Source organism: Lytechinus variegatus, chromosome 6 (genome assembly GCF_018143015.1).
Source record: "Lytechinus variegatus isolate NC3 chromosome 6, Lvar_3.0, whole genome shotgun sequence".
NCBI classification, from domain to species: Eukaryota; Metazoa; Echinodermata; class Echinoidea; order Temnopleuroida; family Toxopneustidae; genus Lytechinus; species Lytechinus variegatus.
This window is the reverse complement of record NC_054745.1, coordinates 31950037-31968413: the sequence shown is the minus strand read 5'-3', so window position 1 is coordinate 31968413 and position 18377 is coordinate 31950037. Positions and strand designations below refer to the sequence as shown.

The following is an 18377-nucleotide window of genomic DNA, read 5'->3' as shown; positions in this document are numbered from 1 at the left end:
ATAATTAAGTACATGGTCTATGGGAAAGTTGTCCTTTCACCTTGTCATAATTTACTTACACAGTTGAGAATTTGAAATCTTCATAGGGATCTCAATTTTACAGCAAATATAACTTGCGTATTGCTCGTCCGATTTCGTTCAAACGTTCACCATTCTGTTTTGGTTATTTTTATTGTTTCCAACCCAACATTCTATGACCAAGGCTGGATTCCCCTTTAATGCCCTTCTTCTAAGATTGAATCTTAATAAATTTGCTTTGTGTTATATTTGTAACATTCTCTCTAATAGGGGTCACAGTTTTCATTTATTTATTATTATTACTAATGTCATTATTATCATTTCATTTATTTTTCTCTTTTCAATTTAATTTAATTTCATTTATTTATTTGATTAGTAACTTATTCGTTATTATTTTATTTTGTTATTTATCAGATTTTTTATCAATTCATTAATTTATTTATTATTATCACTATTTCTTTCTTTATTTCATTATATTATTTTATTTATTTATTCTTTATTAACATTTATTCATTTATTATTATTGTATATAATAATATATTATTAGCATTATTATTATTATTATTTTTTTTTTTTTTTTGGGGGGGGGGGCATTACAGCAATGTGCTTCGCAGTGGTGGGGGTGGTGACCATGCAAAGAATGCAGCATTATGAATTAGGAAATATCTGGCAAGATATGAGAAGATGAGGGTTTGGGGTGGTGCAATATATTTATATTGGAGTTCAATTGAGTTTCTTAAACAAACATTAATATTCGAAAGAGCAAAATCGTGCTTTATCGAAGTAAATCACAGAGTCGTGGCATAATGGCAAAAATTTTGCTGAATTGTGTCGTTGAAGATCCCCCAAAATTATAATAGTTCTGTCCATGCTACAATGAAATATGTAAATAATTGGAGTTGAATTAAATTGCATAACACATTTTCATCTATTTGGGGCATCACTTGATAGAAAAGGTTCTGTGACATCATCAGCATCTGTATTAATCGATAGAGGGCGCCTTCCATCAACCTTGCCGAGACCCTTGCATTGTAGAACACTGAAGAAGTGATATGCAAATACAATAGGAACAGGGAAAGAGAGAGGGAGAAAGAAAAGGTGACAAAGAGAGGGAGACAAAGAGAGGGTCTCGGAGAGAAAGAGAGAGAAGGGGGGGGGGGGAGACAGAGTGTATGTGAATGAAATTGATTAAATTTTATTTTTGTTTAAGTTTGCATGGATAGCCTTGCCAAAGAGGGCAAACATACATACAAATAAATGAATTATGAAAAACATGAATATTGAAATACATTAAGGTAAAACTGTTCATCAATAAATGAATTGAATAAATAAAAATTATTAAATCGATATGGAAGTTTAAAAATGATAAGAAGGCATAGAAGAACAAGAATATGAAGAAGGGGAAGAAGAAGAGAAGAATAAGGAAAGAGAAGATGAAGAAGAAAGAAATGGTAGTAGAAAGCAAGTATAATTTTTGATAAACAAAATGAAGAAGCAAAGGCAAAGAATGACAAGATGACACACATGAATAAAGAATGCTTGTGTTTAAGATACCTTACCCGGTAATGATGATTGGTATGATTAACAGTGCCGACATCACGAAGAAGACAACCGTTGATAGGAGATCGATAGTAGCGTAGTATATTCCATTTACTATGGGCGTGGCGAGAAAGGCAGAAAGGCCGTCCAAGACGCCCAAAGCAGCAAATAATGCGCCTTTAAGTTCATAAAAGATAAAAATATGATTGTAATAGAAACAAAGCATTCAGGAACAACATAAAACAAATAACCCCAACAAGTGATTACGCGTTGCCCCAAGCACTCATTTAACTAATGGGTATATTGTGACATTTACGTGAATCATTGATTTTTCTTTTTATTTAATTTCTTTTGTGTAATGATTTTCTTTGTTGTTTCACCGTATTGCTCCGAATCATTCAAACGTGGTAGTAATTTCGGTGTTAAAAAATATACTCTTGACATGTTTACGAAATGGACATGATGACCCCTCCCTCATCATTTACCATGAAATAAAATAAAACTCACTTCTTTACTATATGTAATAATTTGTGTAATCATTGTGTAAATGGGACAATATATCTGGCAAGTTAGGTTGCATTACCTTCTAAGACGCATTTTAAGATTTTGTGTATCACTGTATCCAGTATTGTTAAGATCTTAAACAACCAATAGGTTGTTGAAGATTTTACTTTCAAAGAAATGTCTGATACGAAACCGACAATGCCGTGTAGGGGGTAAAAAATCAAACGTGTCTATCGCAAATTCCATATATACTGCATACTTGTATTGTTTAAAAGATTAATTTACAATAATCTTCGACAACTTTTCCAACATTGTTATACAAACCAGGCATATATTTAAATAATATTATCCAAAATAGTGCCCATAACACAAATTTTGAACTTTTTTGGGACAATACGATCAATAGTTATTGTAGCATGTGCGTAAAAAAAAACAATAGTCAAATGTACACATTACCTTCCCCTCCCAACTTTCAGGTATTACTTTTATTCGAACGTCATGGTGCCCAAAACACAAATTTTCAACATTTTGGGACAGTTTGAACAATAGTTATTATAGTAATGCGTAAAACGAGAAATAGCTATAGTATAGTCGTCTGTGCACCATACCCAAAACTTTTAGGGCGTTCTAATTTCTTCGAACCTCATGGGAACGGTGGATATTTTAAAGGGATGGTCCGGGCTGAAAATATTTATAATTTAACAAATAGAGTAGAATTCACTGGGCAAAAGGATGAAAATTTCATCAAAATCGGATAACAAATAAAGTTATTGAATTTTAAAGTTTAGTAATATTTTGTGAAAATAGTTGTCATGAATATTCATTAGGTGGGCTGATGATGCCACATCCCCACTTATTCTTTTGTATTTCATTATATGAAATAAGGGTTATTCATTTTTTTTCCTCCAAGAACTAAAAAAAATTGATTGAAAACTGATTTAGTGCGCTAGATATTTATTGATGCAATTTATTTCATTATAAGGGAGACATATTATTCACACAAGTATGAAATAATGAAAAAAATATGATTTCATGTAATAGCATAAGAAAACGGAAAGTGGAGATGTGATATCATCAGCCCACCTAATGAATATTCATGACTACTGTTTTCACAAATTATTGCTAAACTTTAAACTCCAATAACTTTATCATTTCCCATCCGATTTTGATGAATTTTTCGGCAATTTGCTCAGTGAATTCTACTCTATGTATTAGGATATAAATATTTTCAACCCGGACCATCCCTTTAAATACTACGTGGTAAGAAAAAGAATAAGCAAGTAAATGTTACCATGTTCGTTTTTCTGCACTACAGTTGAGAGGAATGTACGAATTACGGGCAGTCCTAGGAGCTTGAACAACCCAAGGAACGTACCTGAAGGGAGGGAATAAAAGCATTGTGAATAAAAATCATTCTTTTACCAATAAATGACCTATCACGAACGTACCTGCAGGAAGGGAATAAAAGCATTGTGAATAAAAATCATTCTTTTACCAATAAATGACCTATCACGAACGTACCTGCAGGAAGGGAATAAAAGCATTGTGAACAAAAATCACTTTTCTACCAATAAATGACCTATCACGATAGCTTATTAAGATTTTGACCAATAAATAACCTATCACGATAGATTATTCAGATTGTTGGAAATGCACTGATATAAACTGGCGTGTTAAAACGGCTCCATGACATTTGCTCCGCTGTGAATTCCACACACTAACGGAATGACGTACTTCAACCATGGGTTAACACTATCCTCTATCCTAAACCTAACCTCAAACCTAAAGTAAAACTCTTTTTAATGACCATCATTTGGTAGTGAAACCCTTTTTACTTGTCAAATTTCTCGGAACCACAAGGACCTTTTTTTAAGGATTTTATTGGAATAATAAAACCAATTTACAATGCGTGAGACATAGTCAAAATATGGCATAAAGTACATATAACAAAGTGACAATCTTATGGAGAAAGACATGAATGCAATATAGGAAAAGAAAGAAAAAAATAATGGGGAAAATGCAGAGGCAATCTATATAAGCAAATATAATACGCTTGGAGCATAGCAGCCTTCGTTTTTATAGTGAAGCCCCTTTTTTTAGTTTGTCAAATTTATTTGTCAAACCCCCTCCTTGGAAAAATATTTAGCTCCTCCCCTGTTTGAATGGGCGTTCTGAGATAGGCGTTAACGGTAGTGTACGGGGAAAAAAACTTTGTTGGGAAAGCAAAAACGTTTGATGACAACAATAGCAACAACAACAACAACAATTAAAAATGTCGAGGGTAGGACGTTCCGTTAAATGAAAAATCAAAGGTTATTAGAATTCTACAAGGGCCACTTGGTCCCCCCCCATCCTTTAAAGGACAAGTCCACCCCAACAAAAACTTGATTTGAATATAAAGAGAAAAAATCAACAAGCATAGTTCTGAAAATTTCATCAAAATCGGATGTAAAATAAGAAAGTTATGGCATTTTAAATTTTCGCTTATTTTCAACAAAATAGTTATATGAACGAGCCAGTTACATCCAAACGAGAGAGTTGATGACATCACTCACTATTTCTTTTTTATTTTATTAAATGAAATATTAAATATCGTATTTTCTCGTCATTGTCATGTGAAATGAAGTTTCATTCCTCCCTGAACACGTGGAATTCCATTATTTTAACATATTGTGCTTCAGGCAAGGAGGTCCTAATCGTCAAGTTCGTAAAAATTGAAATATTGTATAATTCAAACAATAAAAAACAAAAGAAATAGTGAGTGACATCATCGACTCTCTCATTTGGATGTAACTGGCTCGTTCATATAACTATTTTGTTGAAAATAAGCAAAACTTTGAAATGTCATAACTTTCTTATTTTACATCCGATTTTGATGAAATTTTCAGCATTGTGCTTGTCTGATTTTTCTCTATTGATTCAAATCAACATTTTTCTGAGGTAGACTTGACCTTTAAGTACGCTAGTGGGGATTCGCATGCTTCCTATCTAGTCTCGTCATAGAGATATCGTGGCTAAGTCTCCAGACTTTGAACCACAAGATTCGGGGTTCGAATTCCACCATTTATGACCGCGACCTTCGGCAAGGCGCGCTTATCTACATTTGCCTCTCTCCACCCAGGAAGTGAATGGCTACCCTGTATGGTGGACTTCGTTGAATGCTCGGCCACCCGATTACGGTAGCCGTGCTAATTCGCCGAGGTAATAGATCGCAGCGCTGAGAAACATTGTATTAAGTTCTATTTTGCACATTATCATCATTATCATGCTTATTATTATCATATTACTAAATATATAACAATCACACACTCTCTACTTTTAATTTTGGATAAAAAGGCTGGAACAAATAATACACAGGAAAGAAAACAACAAAAAATCACTGAACTTCGATAAAACATGTTAAAACAAGCGAACTTACTTGCAAATATCAGGACAGTCGACGGTATGACAAATGTGAATGCCAATGCTAGGGTATTAGCTAAACCACTTATAATCGAGACCTGCACAATCCACATGTAGCTTAGCTTCAATCGTTGAAAAATCCCAGCTCCGGCTACCGTTCCTGTATAATACCATAAATATAAAAACATAGGGTAACATTAATAGGTCGAATATAAATACCTTTTTAAACATTCCTGAACTTTGATGCGTGTTATATCATACTTATAAACAATAGCTTATCAAAACGATCACTTAATAAATGAATAAAACGTCGGTTTCAATAAAACTTTTAGAAAATGAACAATTTACAGATTTAACTAACAAATGAAGGTGAGGGTCTTATTAAAAAGTATAGCTTGTATTGGTACGCCACTCTGGGCATATCATATATCTTCTAATAGGTAGTTAAAAGTCTGGTTCGGTAATCGTAATCATATACATCGAAGTGGAAATTAGGTTTTTGATAACAAAGAAAAAGACTAATGACTACACAAACTAAAAGAAAAGCAGAAATTGGTAAAATGCAGGAAAAACGATTGCATTTAGCAAAGGGAAAGAAAAATAGGATTGAGAGTCAAAGTATCGTGCAAAAAGATAAAGAAATTCGCATATGTTATACATAATACTCAAACAGCAATTTGGTCTTGGACTAGTCATGAGTGACGAATTATTTGCAATAACATTGTCAGCTCCGAAACTTAGGGTTTCGGTTTTACCAATCTTCGACATAGGCCTCCCAGCTGTTCACTGTCATTTGATGAGCAGTATGTTTTATTGCATCTATAGGCCCGTATTATGAAGTCAGGTTTAACTTAGACCATGGTCTAACTCTTTGCTAAAATTATGGGGAGCCAAAAGTGTCATTTTTTAAATTAAGTTGTACGTTTCTTTATACATCTACTGTGCTCTTTCCTGATTATTCAATGGTGAGGACAATCATCTATTTATACTTCCTAGACTATTATGAAGGATTTGAGATCCAAATGAGCTGGAATATGATATCTCTACTGTTAGTGACTTATGTAACAATTGGCTATACATACTTAAACCCCAACTTTAGACCTTCAGAATACGAGCCACTGGCCCGTATTCTGAAGTTGGGTTTAACTTACACTCAGGTTTAAACTTGTGGTTTAAGTATGGACAGCCAATTGTTACATAAGTAGAGACATCATATTTCAGCTCATTCGACTCTCAAATCATTTATAATTGTATAGACAGTATAAATAAATGGTTGTCTTTACCATCGATGAATCAGGAAAGAGCACAAGAAACATACAACTCAATAACACATTTGACACTTTTGGCTTACCATAATTTTAGCACAGAGCTAGACCATGGTCTAAGTTAAACCTGACTTCAGAATACGGGCCACTGCGTCTTTGAAATCGTTCTGCGTTGCGGTGCGAAAACGCTCTGTTTTCGGCAATGGTCTAGCTTACCAATTCCTGGTATCACGAGGGAGATTGTGACGAAGTATCCGATCATGACTGGTCCCCAGCAGAAGGGTTGCCCTTGGCCATAGAGCACTGTGATCGCGATACCACCTTGAATCACAATACCGACTAGTATACTGACAGCAAGCATTGCAATCAAAATATAGAGGCGATTATCTGTTTGATATCGATAAAATATGATACCGATATAGTTAATAATGAACATATAATTGTAATAATCATCGATCTTAAAATACATAAAGACTTACATATCTTATATACTGACGAACATGCCATCACATCGGGCTATCACGTCCGATCAGGCAATCGTGTAACACGACCATTCGTATAAGTGACGTGGCCGAGTAGTCTGAGGTGCCTGACGATACATGGAAAGTCCGAGGTTCGATCCCCGGCACCTATGCCCGTGAGCAAGGTATTTAATCAACAATGCTCTTATTCTGCATTCAAATAAATGAAAATGCTATACGCATTCTTGATAACTAGGTGTGCACTTGTTCAACAAAAAAATCGAGAGAGTGACCGTCTAAATTCCCGAAAGATCGGGTCAAGTTGTTCATTTGGCTTACAATTTTTTACAAAAAATGGTAATATGGATCCGACCTTTTCGAAATTTGGGGGGACCCTTTTCTTGAATGGTTGTTTTACACGATTGCCTGTAAAGACGCGATATCCCGATGTGACGGCACAAGACATTTTATAGTGACAACTTTCTTTTTAGAATATAGGAGGATATGTAATTCACGACATATGGCCGGGGGGGGGGGGAGTACTCGAATTATAACATGTCAAAAATAGGGGGCTCTGGAACGAAATCTTTGTCTTAAAAGGGGGTCTCCGGAACGGCTCTTGGATCAACGATTGCTGAAAATGCAATATGCTTTTGAACTGACCACATCAAAGAGGGGAATCTCCAGGACGTACCATATGGTAGTGGGTAGCGATATATCAACAGGGTAGATGCGCAAAACCACACATTTGAGGGTCTCAGGAACGGGCAAAAAATTTGAATTTCTATATGGCTTTCTAAATTGGTGATGCTCTAGCTGGAACGGAAATTTAGGGTGTAAATGTGGGTCTCGACCGCGGCACATACGTATCATACATTTATACTAAGTAGCCCCCCCCCCCTCGGATATATGGGATGGCGCCACAAAAAGAGTACACCATATAGGCCCGCTCGATGACTGAGTTCTGGAACTCCCATCGACTTTGTAGTGCGAGAGGACTACGGACCAGGGGAGTGTTTCATCAGCATTTTTGTACAAGTTGTCAGGTCCTACAACTTTCCTTGAATTTGATTGGCTGAGAGGCACTGTTACTATGGTAACTGTCGGATAACAAAGGACTTGTCGGATAAAATGTCCGACAAGTCCTTTCATGAGACGGTCCTCAGATGAAACTGTTGGTAAAGTACTCACACCTTTACGTACGACTGGTGATCACTTTCTCGAGAGGTAGATCGACAACAATGATGATATGTAGTAGATCATCTACCGCAAGGAAGGATCACCAGTCGTGCGCAATGTCATGCGTAATACTCGCGAACAGCTTTATGAGACATGGTGAAATAGTGCCAGGTGATTTGTTAACTATTAATAGATGTTTACCTGTATTGACTCGGAACAGACGAACAATGTCTTTGAGTACTTCAGCCGTATCCCTCTTTTTGTCATCGGTAATAGTCTCTTCCAGGAGGCATGGTGTCCCAGCATTGATGATACTTAGGACGAGGGCGGTGAACGGAACCCAAAGGCTCAGAGCAAAACCTAGGGCATGGATCATGTACCCGAGGCAGATCTGCATTGCTGCTATCCCAACAAATATGAGGATCTCCACAACGACAATCCGGATCATCCTGTCCTTCTCTGTGGTTATGTCGGTGATGTAGGTGAAGCATCCTGTCATGAAAAGGGCCAGGTTGCCACAAAGACCACAGAAGATGCTGCCAACGAAGAGGTAACCTAGAGGAAGTTCAAAGTTTATCACAAGAAGCTTGACAACGCATTCTCCGAGAAATCCCAAGCATGGCAGAAGGATGGACACTCTTCTGCCGTATCGCTGACTCAGGGTCCCGATTAGCAATGTCGTGAAGATGCTTGGAAGAGAAGCGGAGCAGGTGAGATAAAGCGTCCATTTAGACGTGATCTTCTGGATCTCCCCTTCGATGAACGCGGTAGAGTTGCCTTGATCACAGGCGCTGTCATGTGAGCCATTGAAGGTTGCGTTGCCGTAGAGTTCCGAGCTCACGCGAAACCTTATGTATTGCCCGCCAAGGGTGGATATGCCACCATAGCTAGCAGCCACCAAGATAACTATGAACTCTACGGTGATCCAGCAACGACAAGTTCGCCTTGTTTCTACCTTTTTGACTATAGCCAAGGGTGAATCCTGGTCCGGTAGAGGGGATGCTTCGTGAGATGCATAGTCCTTTAGGTCTGAAGAAGCCCCATCGTAGAGGGCGCTCCTTTCATCACTTTCCTCCATCCTGATGCCAAATCCGCTTTGAACGAACCATAAACCGTAGTTTATTCCTGACAATCAACACAACTGTGAAATTAAATTCAGACAAGACGACAAAAGTACGATTTAAAAATATGATGGCATTTGATTTATACTTGTCCCATAATTTTGAAACCTGAAAGGTTCCTGAAAAGGGTCAAAATCACCTTGACCACCCACTTCCGATCCTTTTTAACGTGTTTAGGGTTCTTAAAAAATTAAAGTTCTTGAGTATGCAAATAACCTTTTTCGGAACGCCCTTTCTCAAGGGCTTATACGGGATAAAGTGATTCCAAATTAAAATTGAATCGAAAAGGGATTCCAAATCGCGTCATTCATAGGATAGGTGAAAAAAACAACTACATTTATTGAATGCCAATCATTTACTTTACATCTGATATAAGCCTACTTTATATCATTATGTTTGAATGGAAATAAATTGTGAGTTAAATGAAAAAATAGCATCGAGGCATTTAAACATACACAGTCTCACAAGAATCGAGCTCAATACACACGTTGAATGAATGTCTTACGGTTATAACGAGTTTTCTCATCGCGACGCAGAATGAATTCAAGAACGCAGTAAATGTAATGAAAATGCCCGTCAATTGACAATGAACAGCTGGGAGGTCTTTGACGAGAATTGGTGAGTCAGAACAGCAATTTAGTCTTAAAATCCGGACATGGTGGCTCAGTGGTAGAACGTCCGCCTCATGAACGGGAGGTCGTGGGTTCGATCCTCGGCCGAGTCATACCAAAGACTTATAAAAATGGGACCTTTTGCCTTCTCGCTAGGTGCTCAGCATTTAGATTGGAGAAGGGTAATAATAACATATAATGTTATGCAGGGCCCGCTGGTAGAGCAGTTTCCTAACTGAAGTGGCTACCCTGGGTAAATAAAACGTTATTATTATTATTATTCGGAGCTGACGAAAAATTGCAAATGATTTTATTTGTCCAGGGTCCGGCAGTAGTAGTTAAGCTAGTCTAACCAGACAGGGACTTTTTAATTGGTTTTAATTGGTTGTTAATTAGTGATTCATTAAAATTTAATTAGCACCAATTAAGACATCCGTTAACTAATTAAAAATCTCTTTGTTTTTAATTAGTCATAATTTGACCAATTAAAACGTCCTTCCTACGTAACATAGTGACATTTGTGATCGGACTATAATCCTTTGTTCGACTAAAAGTCCTTTTGTTTTCTTTTTTTTTACCAATTGAAAGTCCCTTTGTTTTAAAGTAGTCGTCCTTTGACCAATTGACCAATTCAGTTCACTATCTCGATGGTGATTGGTCAATGAAGATTACACTTAGGATGAAATCACAGGCGACTGTATATTGCCTCATATAAATGAAATATCCATGTTTAGGATTATGTGATCATATCAATACTAATATCTTTTCAAATTTTGTTTCAAAGTCAATTGACAGAGTCTCGATTAATCAAGGAAATTATGTGGGATTCGTCCTTCTTCAGGTTCTTACAAAAGTATATTACATTTGAGTAGTTTGAATCTCGTCAACAACATCCAAGATATGGTATCAACTTTTTATCATATTTGGTGAATTGTGTAAATTGTGATGTGTTGCATACTTCTGCAAATCGAATTAGTAATTTTCATTATCATAACCACCACCAACACCACCTCATCATCCTCATCATTACTCTTATCGTCATTTACAGTTTTGGTATATAAAATAATCCCTAAATGTCCAGTAATAAAAGAAGACCATTATCAAATGATAACACTGTACAAAAAGAGCCTAAGGGTATATATTATTATTTATCATTCCGTTCATTTATTCTGAACATGCAGATGTCAATGATGAAAATCATGCAATACATTACAACTGTACATTTAAAGCAATGTGGAATATTCGCTCATTTTTACTTTAATTTTGGAATTATCCATGCGTTCATGCAGATGGGCATTTCCTGCAAGTGAAATTGAATGTTCAATTTATAAAAGGTTTAGAAATACAATCGTTATTCCCGTTTGAATTCTCGTAATGTATTCTTGAATTATTTCAGTGCATGGCAATAACTGTACACACTATTACACCTTGTACCTGTTGTAAGGGATAAGAAATATCTAAGTCATCTGATATCATTCCGTGTTTGTTTGGATTTTCTTAATTTTATATTACAACATATCCATGTGTATTCATCAGTAGCTCTCATCTACCTTGTTTCTTCTTCACTCTCGTTTTTATCTTCATGCTGATATTGGAATAAACCCTCAAATTTCATTGTATGTCTTGCTAAGACTCGTTGGATGGCTTTTTGAATATCCATGCCATTCTCTACTTTCTTTGCAAGATCTGGAAAAATTTCTTGATTGGTATCGTCTTCTTCAAGGTACAGGTTCTGCCGAAGAAAATTTGAGTAGCGGTCAAAAAAGACTCGTTTGACAGCCCATAGAACTTTCACATGAGCCTTTTCTTTCGCTGCATCTTTGCTCAGTCCCCTGGAGATGTACTTTTCGATTTTTTCTTTCCTCAAATCTTGAGTAGCAGCCATAGCTTCTTTGAGCCATTCTTGATAAGCCAGGTTATCTTCTGGTTCCTCAGTGTTTGCTACCTGTGATGTTGATGATTCGTCCTCTTCCTCACTTTCAGAGTCAGTTCCATCATCAGGGTCATTGCTTACATTTCGAGACTTTTTAGATTGAGGAGTAAATTGGTATCCATCTTCGCTAGCCTCACTCGCTTCATCATCATCATCTTCGATTTCAGGGTGTGCAAGTTGCTCATGCCTCTTCACATCAAACTTGCGACTATATGTCTTGTTACATATGGAACAACCATAACGTTTGGAGATACCGAAATCATTCATGTTGATTGGTTGACGGTTAGCTTGTAAATGACATGGAGCGATGGAAACCTTGCATTTGAACTTCTTACTGTTTTGGCGTTCGCTGTTGCCGTACCTCCGCAAGCAAAACGCCGCAGCATCACAGACGGCTTTGTCAAAGTGTAGTTTACTCTGGTAGGCTATCCATGGAATGCGTTGAATCCGTCAGTTCCGTAGCAATCCACAATGATGCACCGTCAGTGGCGCGACGAAAGTGGCGTTACGGCACCAACACAGGGTATAGACGAAACAAACGTACGCTATTCGAATTCGAGAATTATGAATGATCTTACGGATAAATAAATAGGTTCATTAAGTTTATATCCCCTCCCATGCAGAAAAGAATCATTCCATTTCGCTATTCCTTACGATCTTCCACATCTACCACCCTTGTGATTCCGCGTAGCAGTACCAAGCATTTTGGAGATCGGGCTTTTAGCTATGTGGCCCCTGTTATGTGGAATAGACTGCCAAGTGCTATAAGGAATATGAACACTCTTAAGACATTCCAATCGAGTGTACCTATTTTTACAATCATATTAGTGAAGGCCATGTCTTTTCCTCATACGAATGTTTTGTTTGATGATTTTAATTGTAATTATTTCCAATGTTTTTGTTTGTTTAATATGTAGCGCCTTGAGTAATGATCAATTAGAAAGTGCGCATTAGAAATTATTATTATTATTATTATTAAAAGATACCTGTCAGGAATTTCATGTCGGTATTGAAATTACCCTTTCAACTCTGAAGCTGTACACTATTCTTTGAATGCGCTGAATCCATCAATCGAGCAGAATGATGTGCCGCCAGTAATGCTTTTTTGACCGCTACTCAAATTTTCTTCGGCAAAACCTGTACCTTGAAATTTTCCAGATCTTGCAAAGAAAGTAGAGAATGTCATGGATATTCAAAAAGCCATCCAACGAGTCTTAGCAAGACATACAATGAAATTTGAGGGTTTATTCCAATATCAGCATGAAGATAAAAACGAGAGTGAAGAAGAAACAAGGTAGATGAGAGCTACTGATGAATACACATGGATATGTTGTAATACAAAATTAAGAAAATCCAAACAAACACGGAATAATATCAGATGACTTAGATATTTCTTATCCCTTACAACAGGTACAAGGTGTAATAGTGTGTACAGTTATTGCCATGCACTGAAATAATTCAAGAATACATAACGAGAATTCAAACGGGAATAACGATTGTATTTCTAAACCTTTTATAAATTGAACATTCAATTTCACTTGCAGAAAATGCCCATCTGCATGAACGCATGGATAATTCCAAAATTAAAGTAAAAATGAGCGAATATTCCACATTGCTTTAAATGTACGGTTGTAATGTATTGCATGATTTTCATCATTGACATCTGCATGTTCAGAATAAATGAACGGAATGATAAATAATAATATATACCATTAGGCTCTTTTTGTACAGTGTTATCATTTGATAATGGTCTTCTTTTATTACTGGACATTTAGGGATTATTTTATATACCAAAACTGTAAATGACGATGAGAGTAATGATGAGGATGATGAGGTGGTGTTGGTAGTGGTTATGATAATGAAAATTACTAATTCGATTTGCAGAAGTATGCAACACATCACAATTTACACAATTCACCAAATATGATAAGAAGTTGATACCATATCTTGGATGTTGTTGACGAGATTCAAACTACTCAAATGTAATATACTTTTGTAAGAACCTGAAGAAGGACGAATCCCACATAATTTCCTTGATTAATCGAGACTCTGTCAATTGACTTTGAAACAAAATTTGAAAAGATATTAGTATTGATATGATCACATAATCCTAAACATGGATATTTCATTTATATGAGGCAATATACAGTCGCCTGTGATTTTATCCTAAGTGTAATCTTCATTGACCAATCACCATCGAGATAGTGAACTGAATTGGTCAATTGGTCAAAGGATGACTACTTTAAAACAAAGGGACTTTCAATTGGTAAAAAAAGAAAGAAAACAAAAGGACTTTTAGTCGAACAAAGGATTATAGTCCGATCACAAATGTCACTATATGTTACGTAGGAAGGACGTTTTAATTGGTCCAATTATGACTAATTAAAAACAAAGAGATTTTTAATTAGTAAACGGATGTCTTAATTGGTGTTAATTAAATTTTAATGAATCACTAATTAACTACCGATTAAAATCAATTAAAAAGTCCCTGTCTGGTTAGACTAGCTTAACTATTTCCGGCACACTCTAAATTCCAAGGATTTAAAATAAATCCAGACCGGCTGTGAACAGTAACCAGCCGAATTTCGAATTTATTTTAAATCAAACAAGTTAACTTTTAAATTTCAAAAGATTTAAATTCAAATCTTTTAGATTTATATTCAAAATCAACAAGGTTTAAATCGAAATCTATATATTCGGCCAGTCACTATTCACAGCCGATCTGGAGTATTTTGAATCCTTGGAATTTTAGAGTGCAGGACGAAATTTCTGTTATGATTCACAGATTTTCGGCAGAGACTTCTTGGTTGTGCTTTGGCATGAAGGGCATTTTGACAATACATCTTCAGTGTTTTAAGAAGAGATGTGTGTTGCGATGCAAAAACTCCTTCAAGTTCAGCAAATGGATCGTAAATACATTGTATATCTACCATCATTGGCGGCGGAAGCCAAAAATTTTAGGGGGGACCGCCACAATTTTTTGACAAGCAAAAAAAATTGAGGGGAACACAGGGAAAAAAAACATGACAAGCACAAAAAAAGGTCATCAGGTAAAAATTTAGGGGGGATCGTCCCCCCAACTCAAATTTAGGGGGGGGGGGACACGTCCCACCCGCCCCCCCCCCCCCCGCTTCCGCCGCCTATGTCTACCATGTGTATGTATTGTACCTTACAAATATCCCTTATCATCAGATCATGCAGGGGTTATCATCATAAAAATTATACCCCTACTCAGAATATCGTTCAGGAAAGGTAAGTCAGGGAAAGGCAATGAAGCAGCAAGTTCATAATACTACCATATATATTTATCCACAATTTGCTGCACTCGATCGACCCAGGTGAGGCGAATGTTTACTCGGCGGGATTATTTCCTGGAATATGCACTGAGCGCCGGTGATGGTAGCTCGAGCTAAAGCCGGGGTAATAATAGCAGCGCTTTGTATCCTCAGGCAAAAAGCGCTTTATAAATCCAGCTATTATTAGCATTATTATATGACACTATATTAGGCCTACTATAAATTGTTTATCATTGGATTATAGTTTATGAACACTAGTGCATAATATAGTAAGATACAGAATGATGTTGGATGCATCCATCGTCAGCAAATGAATTACTAGATTATAACATCCCAAAACATTATTATTACACACATTTCAACTGACTCGGTCTCAAGTGTAATCTATAAAGAATTAAGGAAACTATATTCTTACCGCAACGAAAGAGATATCTCGTGGTTGATTATACTATAGTTATAGGTCTATTGCGGTCACATGAATGAGATACAGAGTACTCTTGGTAGAAGACGAACGTCCATCGAGGTTCCAAAGTCTAAGATTGTGTTGACAAGTGGGCACGTGACTGGGCGTCATAATTAGAATTCTAATGAATTAAGAAAGAAAACGGAAGGGTTTTATGGATCAATTGAACATGATTTATTGGCGGCTCCATAGCTCTTTCGAGCTACATGAACATGTATATTAAGGGCGCAACGAGACAAGAATCCTGAGGGTGGGCAGACATGGCGTATATAGGATATGTGAGGTAGCGAAGCAACCTAAGAAAAGTTTTGATCCTTTTTACAAGGACCCTCTTGATTGAGCGACACAATTTCAAAAAATGGTAAAAATATATGACCCATGTTAAGAGAGTAATAATGCTTCACATGACAATGAGGAACACTTTCTTTCTTTTTTGTGGATACAATATTTGACAAAATAAGCATAAAAAGTTGTGAATATATAGGTGATGTCATCAGACCAGAATATGTTTTGTAAACAATGTAGGCGAAACTTTACAATGTCATAACTATTTAAATTACACCCGATCTTGATGGAATCGTTCGTATCTATGTTTGTTTGAATTCTAATTTTAGGGTGGACTCCAGGGTGGACTTTTCCTATAAGTTGAGCCGTTTCCGGTAATTTTTCAGTTCAAGTTCAGTTCAAGCGTTTTTACTTCTCATGTGTCAAATGAACATAAACAATATAAAAATGGTACATGGATATTGAAGTAAATTGGCAATGAATTTTGAAGATACTTTACTTTTTTGAAGATATTTTGAAGAAATGAAGATACAGCTACAAAATCAATAGCTTGATTGCACATGACTAGAAAACATGAGAAATGTTGCACTAAAAAAGCAGAGCTTGTAGCAAACGTAATGCCTCAATCTGTGCTTAAATAAAATTCGCCGTCATTTACGAGTAGTCGACATAATTAAGAGAGTAGGCGTATACAAAATAATTGACCATTATGAATTGCCTTACCATAGAAAGAGAAAGTAAAAATCCGACCAGATATACCCTTGTGAAATAACGAGTGCGAATATACATCTAACAATACTTTGTTGAGCTGAGAATCTTATCAAAATATTGTCCCATACAAGTAGACTTCGACCTCGCTCACAATCAAGTTTTTGCTTCCTGCTTTTTTTTAAAAACAAATGTTATATCATTCATTTATCTTACACATCACTAACGGATCGATGGGGGGGGGGGGGTAGGGGCTTTATGGCCTCATTGCCCCCTCCCCCCCAAAAAAATATATATATACATAAATAAAAAAAATAGAAAAGGAAAGTAAGTCGGAATTAGCAAAGAGGGTGAAATATGACATCATTATATGGCCAATCACGTTAAACTTTAGCTGGATCGTATAAACTTAATTAAGGCATATTTTTTCTCGATCGATCGCTCTCAGCTTTTTAGAAATATTACCCCATACCATCTGGCCTCTTTATAATCTTGGTCTCATGGCTGGGCCTCGATCTGGCGTACATGTACAATATCAAAACATATGGTTCCAGATATATCAGTTTGAGGCGATGTATCAGTGTTGCATTTGGCGCGATAGATCAGTCGGTGAGCCGGGGCTGGTGACCATACCCGTTCGAATCCCACTTGGTTCACTAGTGCCCTTTGGTAAGGCAGATCTTCACCAGGTCTCTACATTAAGACGTCGGTCCTCTGGTTGCTAGCTTGCTATGAGCAACTTCAGGCAAAAAAGGGTACGATTAATATTAAAGGTACGAAATGCGCCAGTGGCGGACTGTACAGTACCAGACTGGAAGATTAGAAGAAGAAAAAGATATCCTTCTTATATTCTAAATTATGCTTAAAGTGCACAATTAACTTTTCTGATCAATCACATATGCATAAATTGTATACAAGTTTGTATATTTCCTCACCTAGCCATTTTAAAGTTGGCTTTATGAATAGGCATATGTTTCATATTATCAAGGATGGAAGGTTACAGTTACAACTAGGATATTGCATGTTACCATAATGGACCCATAATCGCAACAAAGCATGAAACAGAGTCTATATAGTGTCAGATTATCCAGTAAAGACAAAGTAATCACTTTTATCACTATATGAACTTTAAAGTGACCGGTAAACTTGTCGTAGATATATAAACACGTCACAATTAGAGAATGAATTTAACGGGACGTATATACTCACCAACGCTTATTTCGACTGCTTTTGTGTCTGTATACCTACGTGTTAAGACAAATTCTGCATCCCGGCACGGCATTTATAATGCTCGATCTGATAAAAACGGAGTTTATTGGCATAGAGCAGTACTACACTTCTTCTTCAAGCTCTACACTGACTGAACATTATACTGATGCACTATCATAATGGTAGTTTTGCCTTGATATTATGGGAGCTTTTTCATTCGTGTGGCCTGGATATGTAGTTATGCAATACAAAGATTGAAAATCCTATACACTATACAATAGTTGATCTGAACTTTTTGTGTTCGTCCACTCAATCATGACGTCTATTTGAACAGGTAGAGTATAGTCTGCAGGGAAAGACCTCGTTGCAAACTCTAATAAAGT

At 36.5% G+C, this 18377-nt stretch overlaps 1 protein-coding gene across 1 annotated transcript; it reads right to left on the bottom strand.

Moving 5' to 3' along the window:
* Positions 1 to 611: 611 nt before the first annotated feature.
* Positions 612 to 18151, bottom strand: LOC121417378 (proton-coupled folate transporter-like). The gene is made up of 8 exons (XM_041611062.1): positions 17995 to 18151; positions 15745 to 15913; positions 8570 to 9509; positions 6945 to 7115; positions 5480 to 5623; positions 3353 to 3436; positions 1578 to 1734; positions 612 to 1057 (listed from the first exon to the last, which is right to left on the bottom strand). Exons 3-8 carry the CDS (start codon positions 9444 to 9446, stop codon positions 943 to 945), a joined length of 1548 nt encoding a protein of 515 aa, XP_041466996.1. The 5' UTR covers positions 9447 to 9509; positions 15745 to 15913; positions 17995 to 18151; the 3' UTR covers positions 612 to 942.
* Positions 18152 to 18377: the final 226 nt, after the last annotated feature.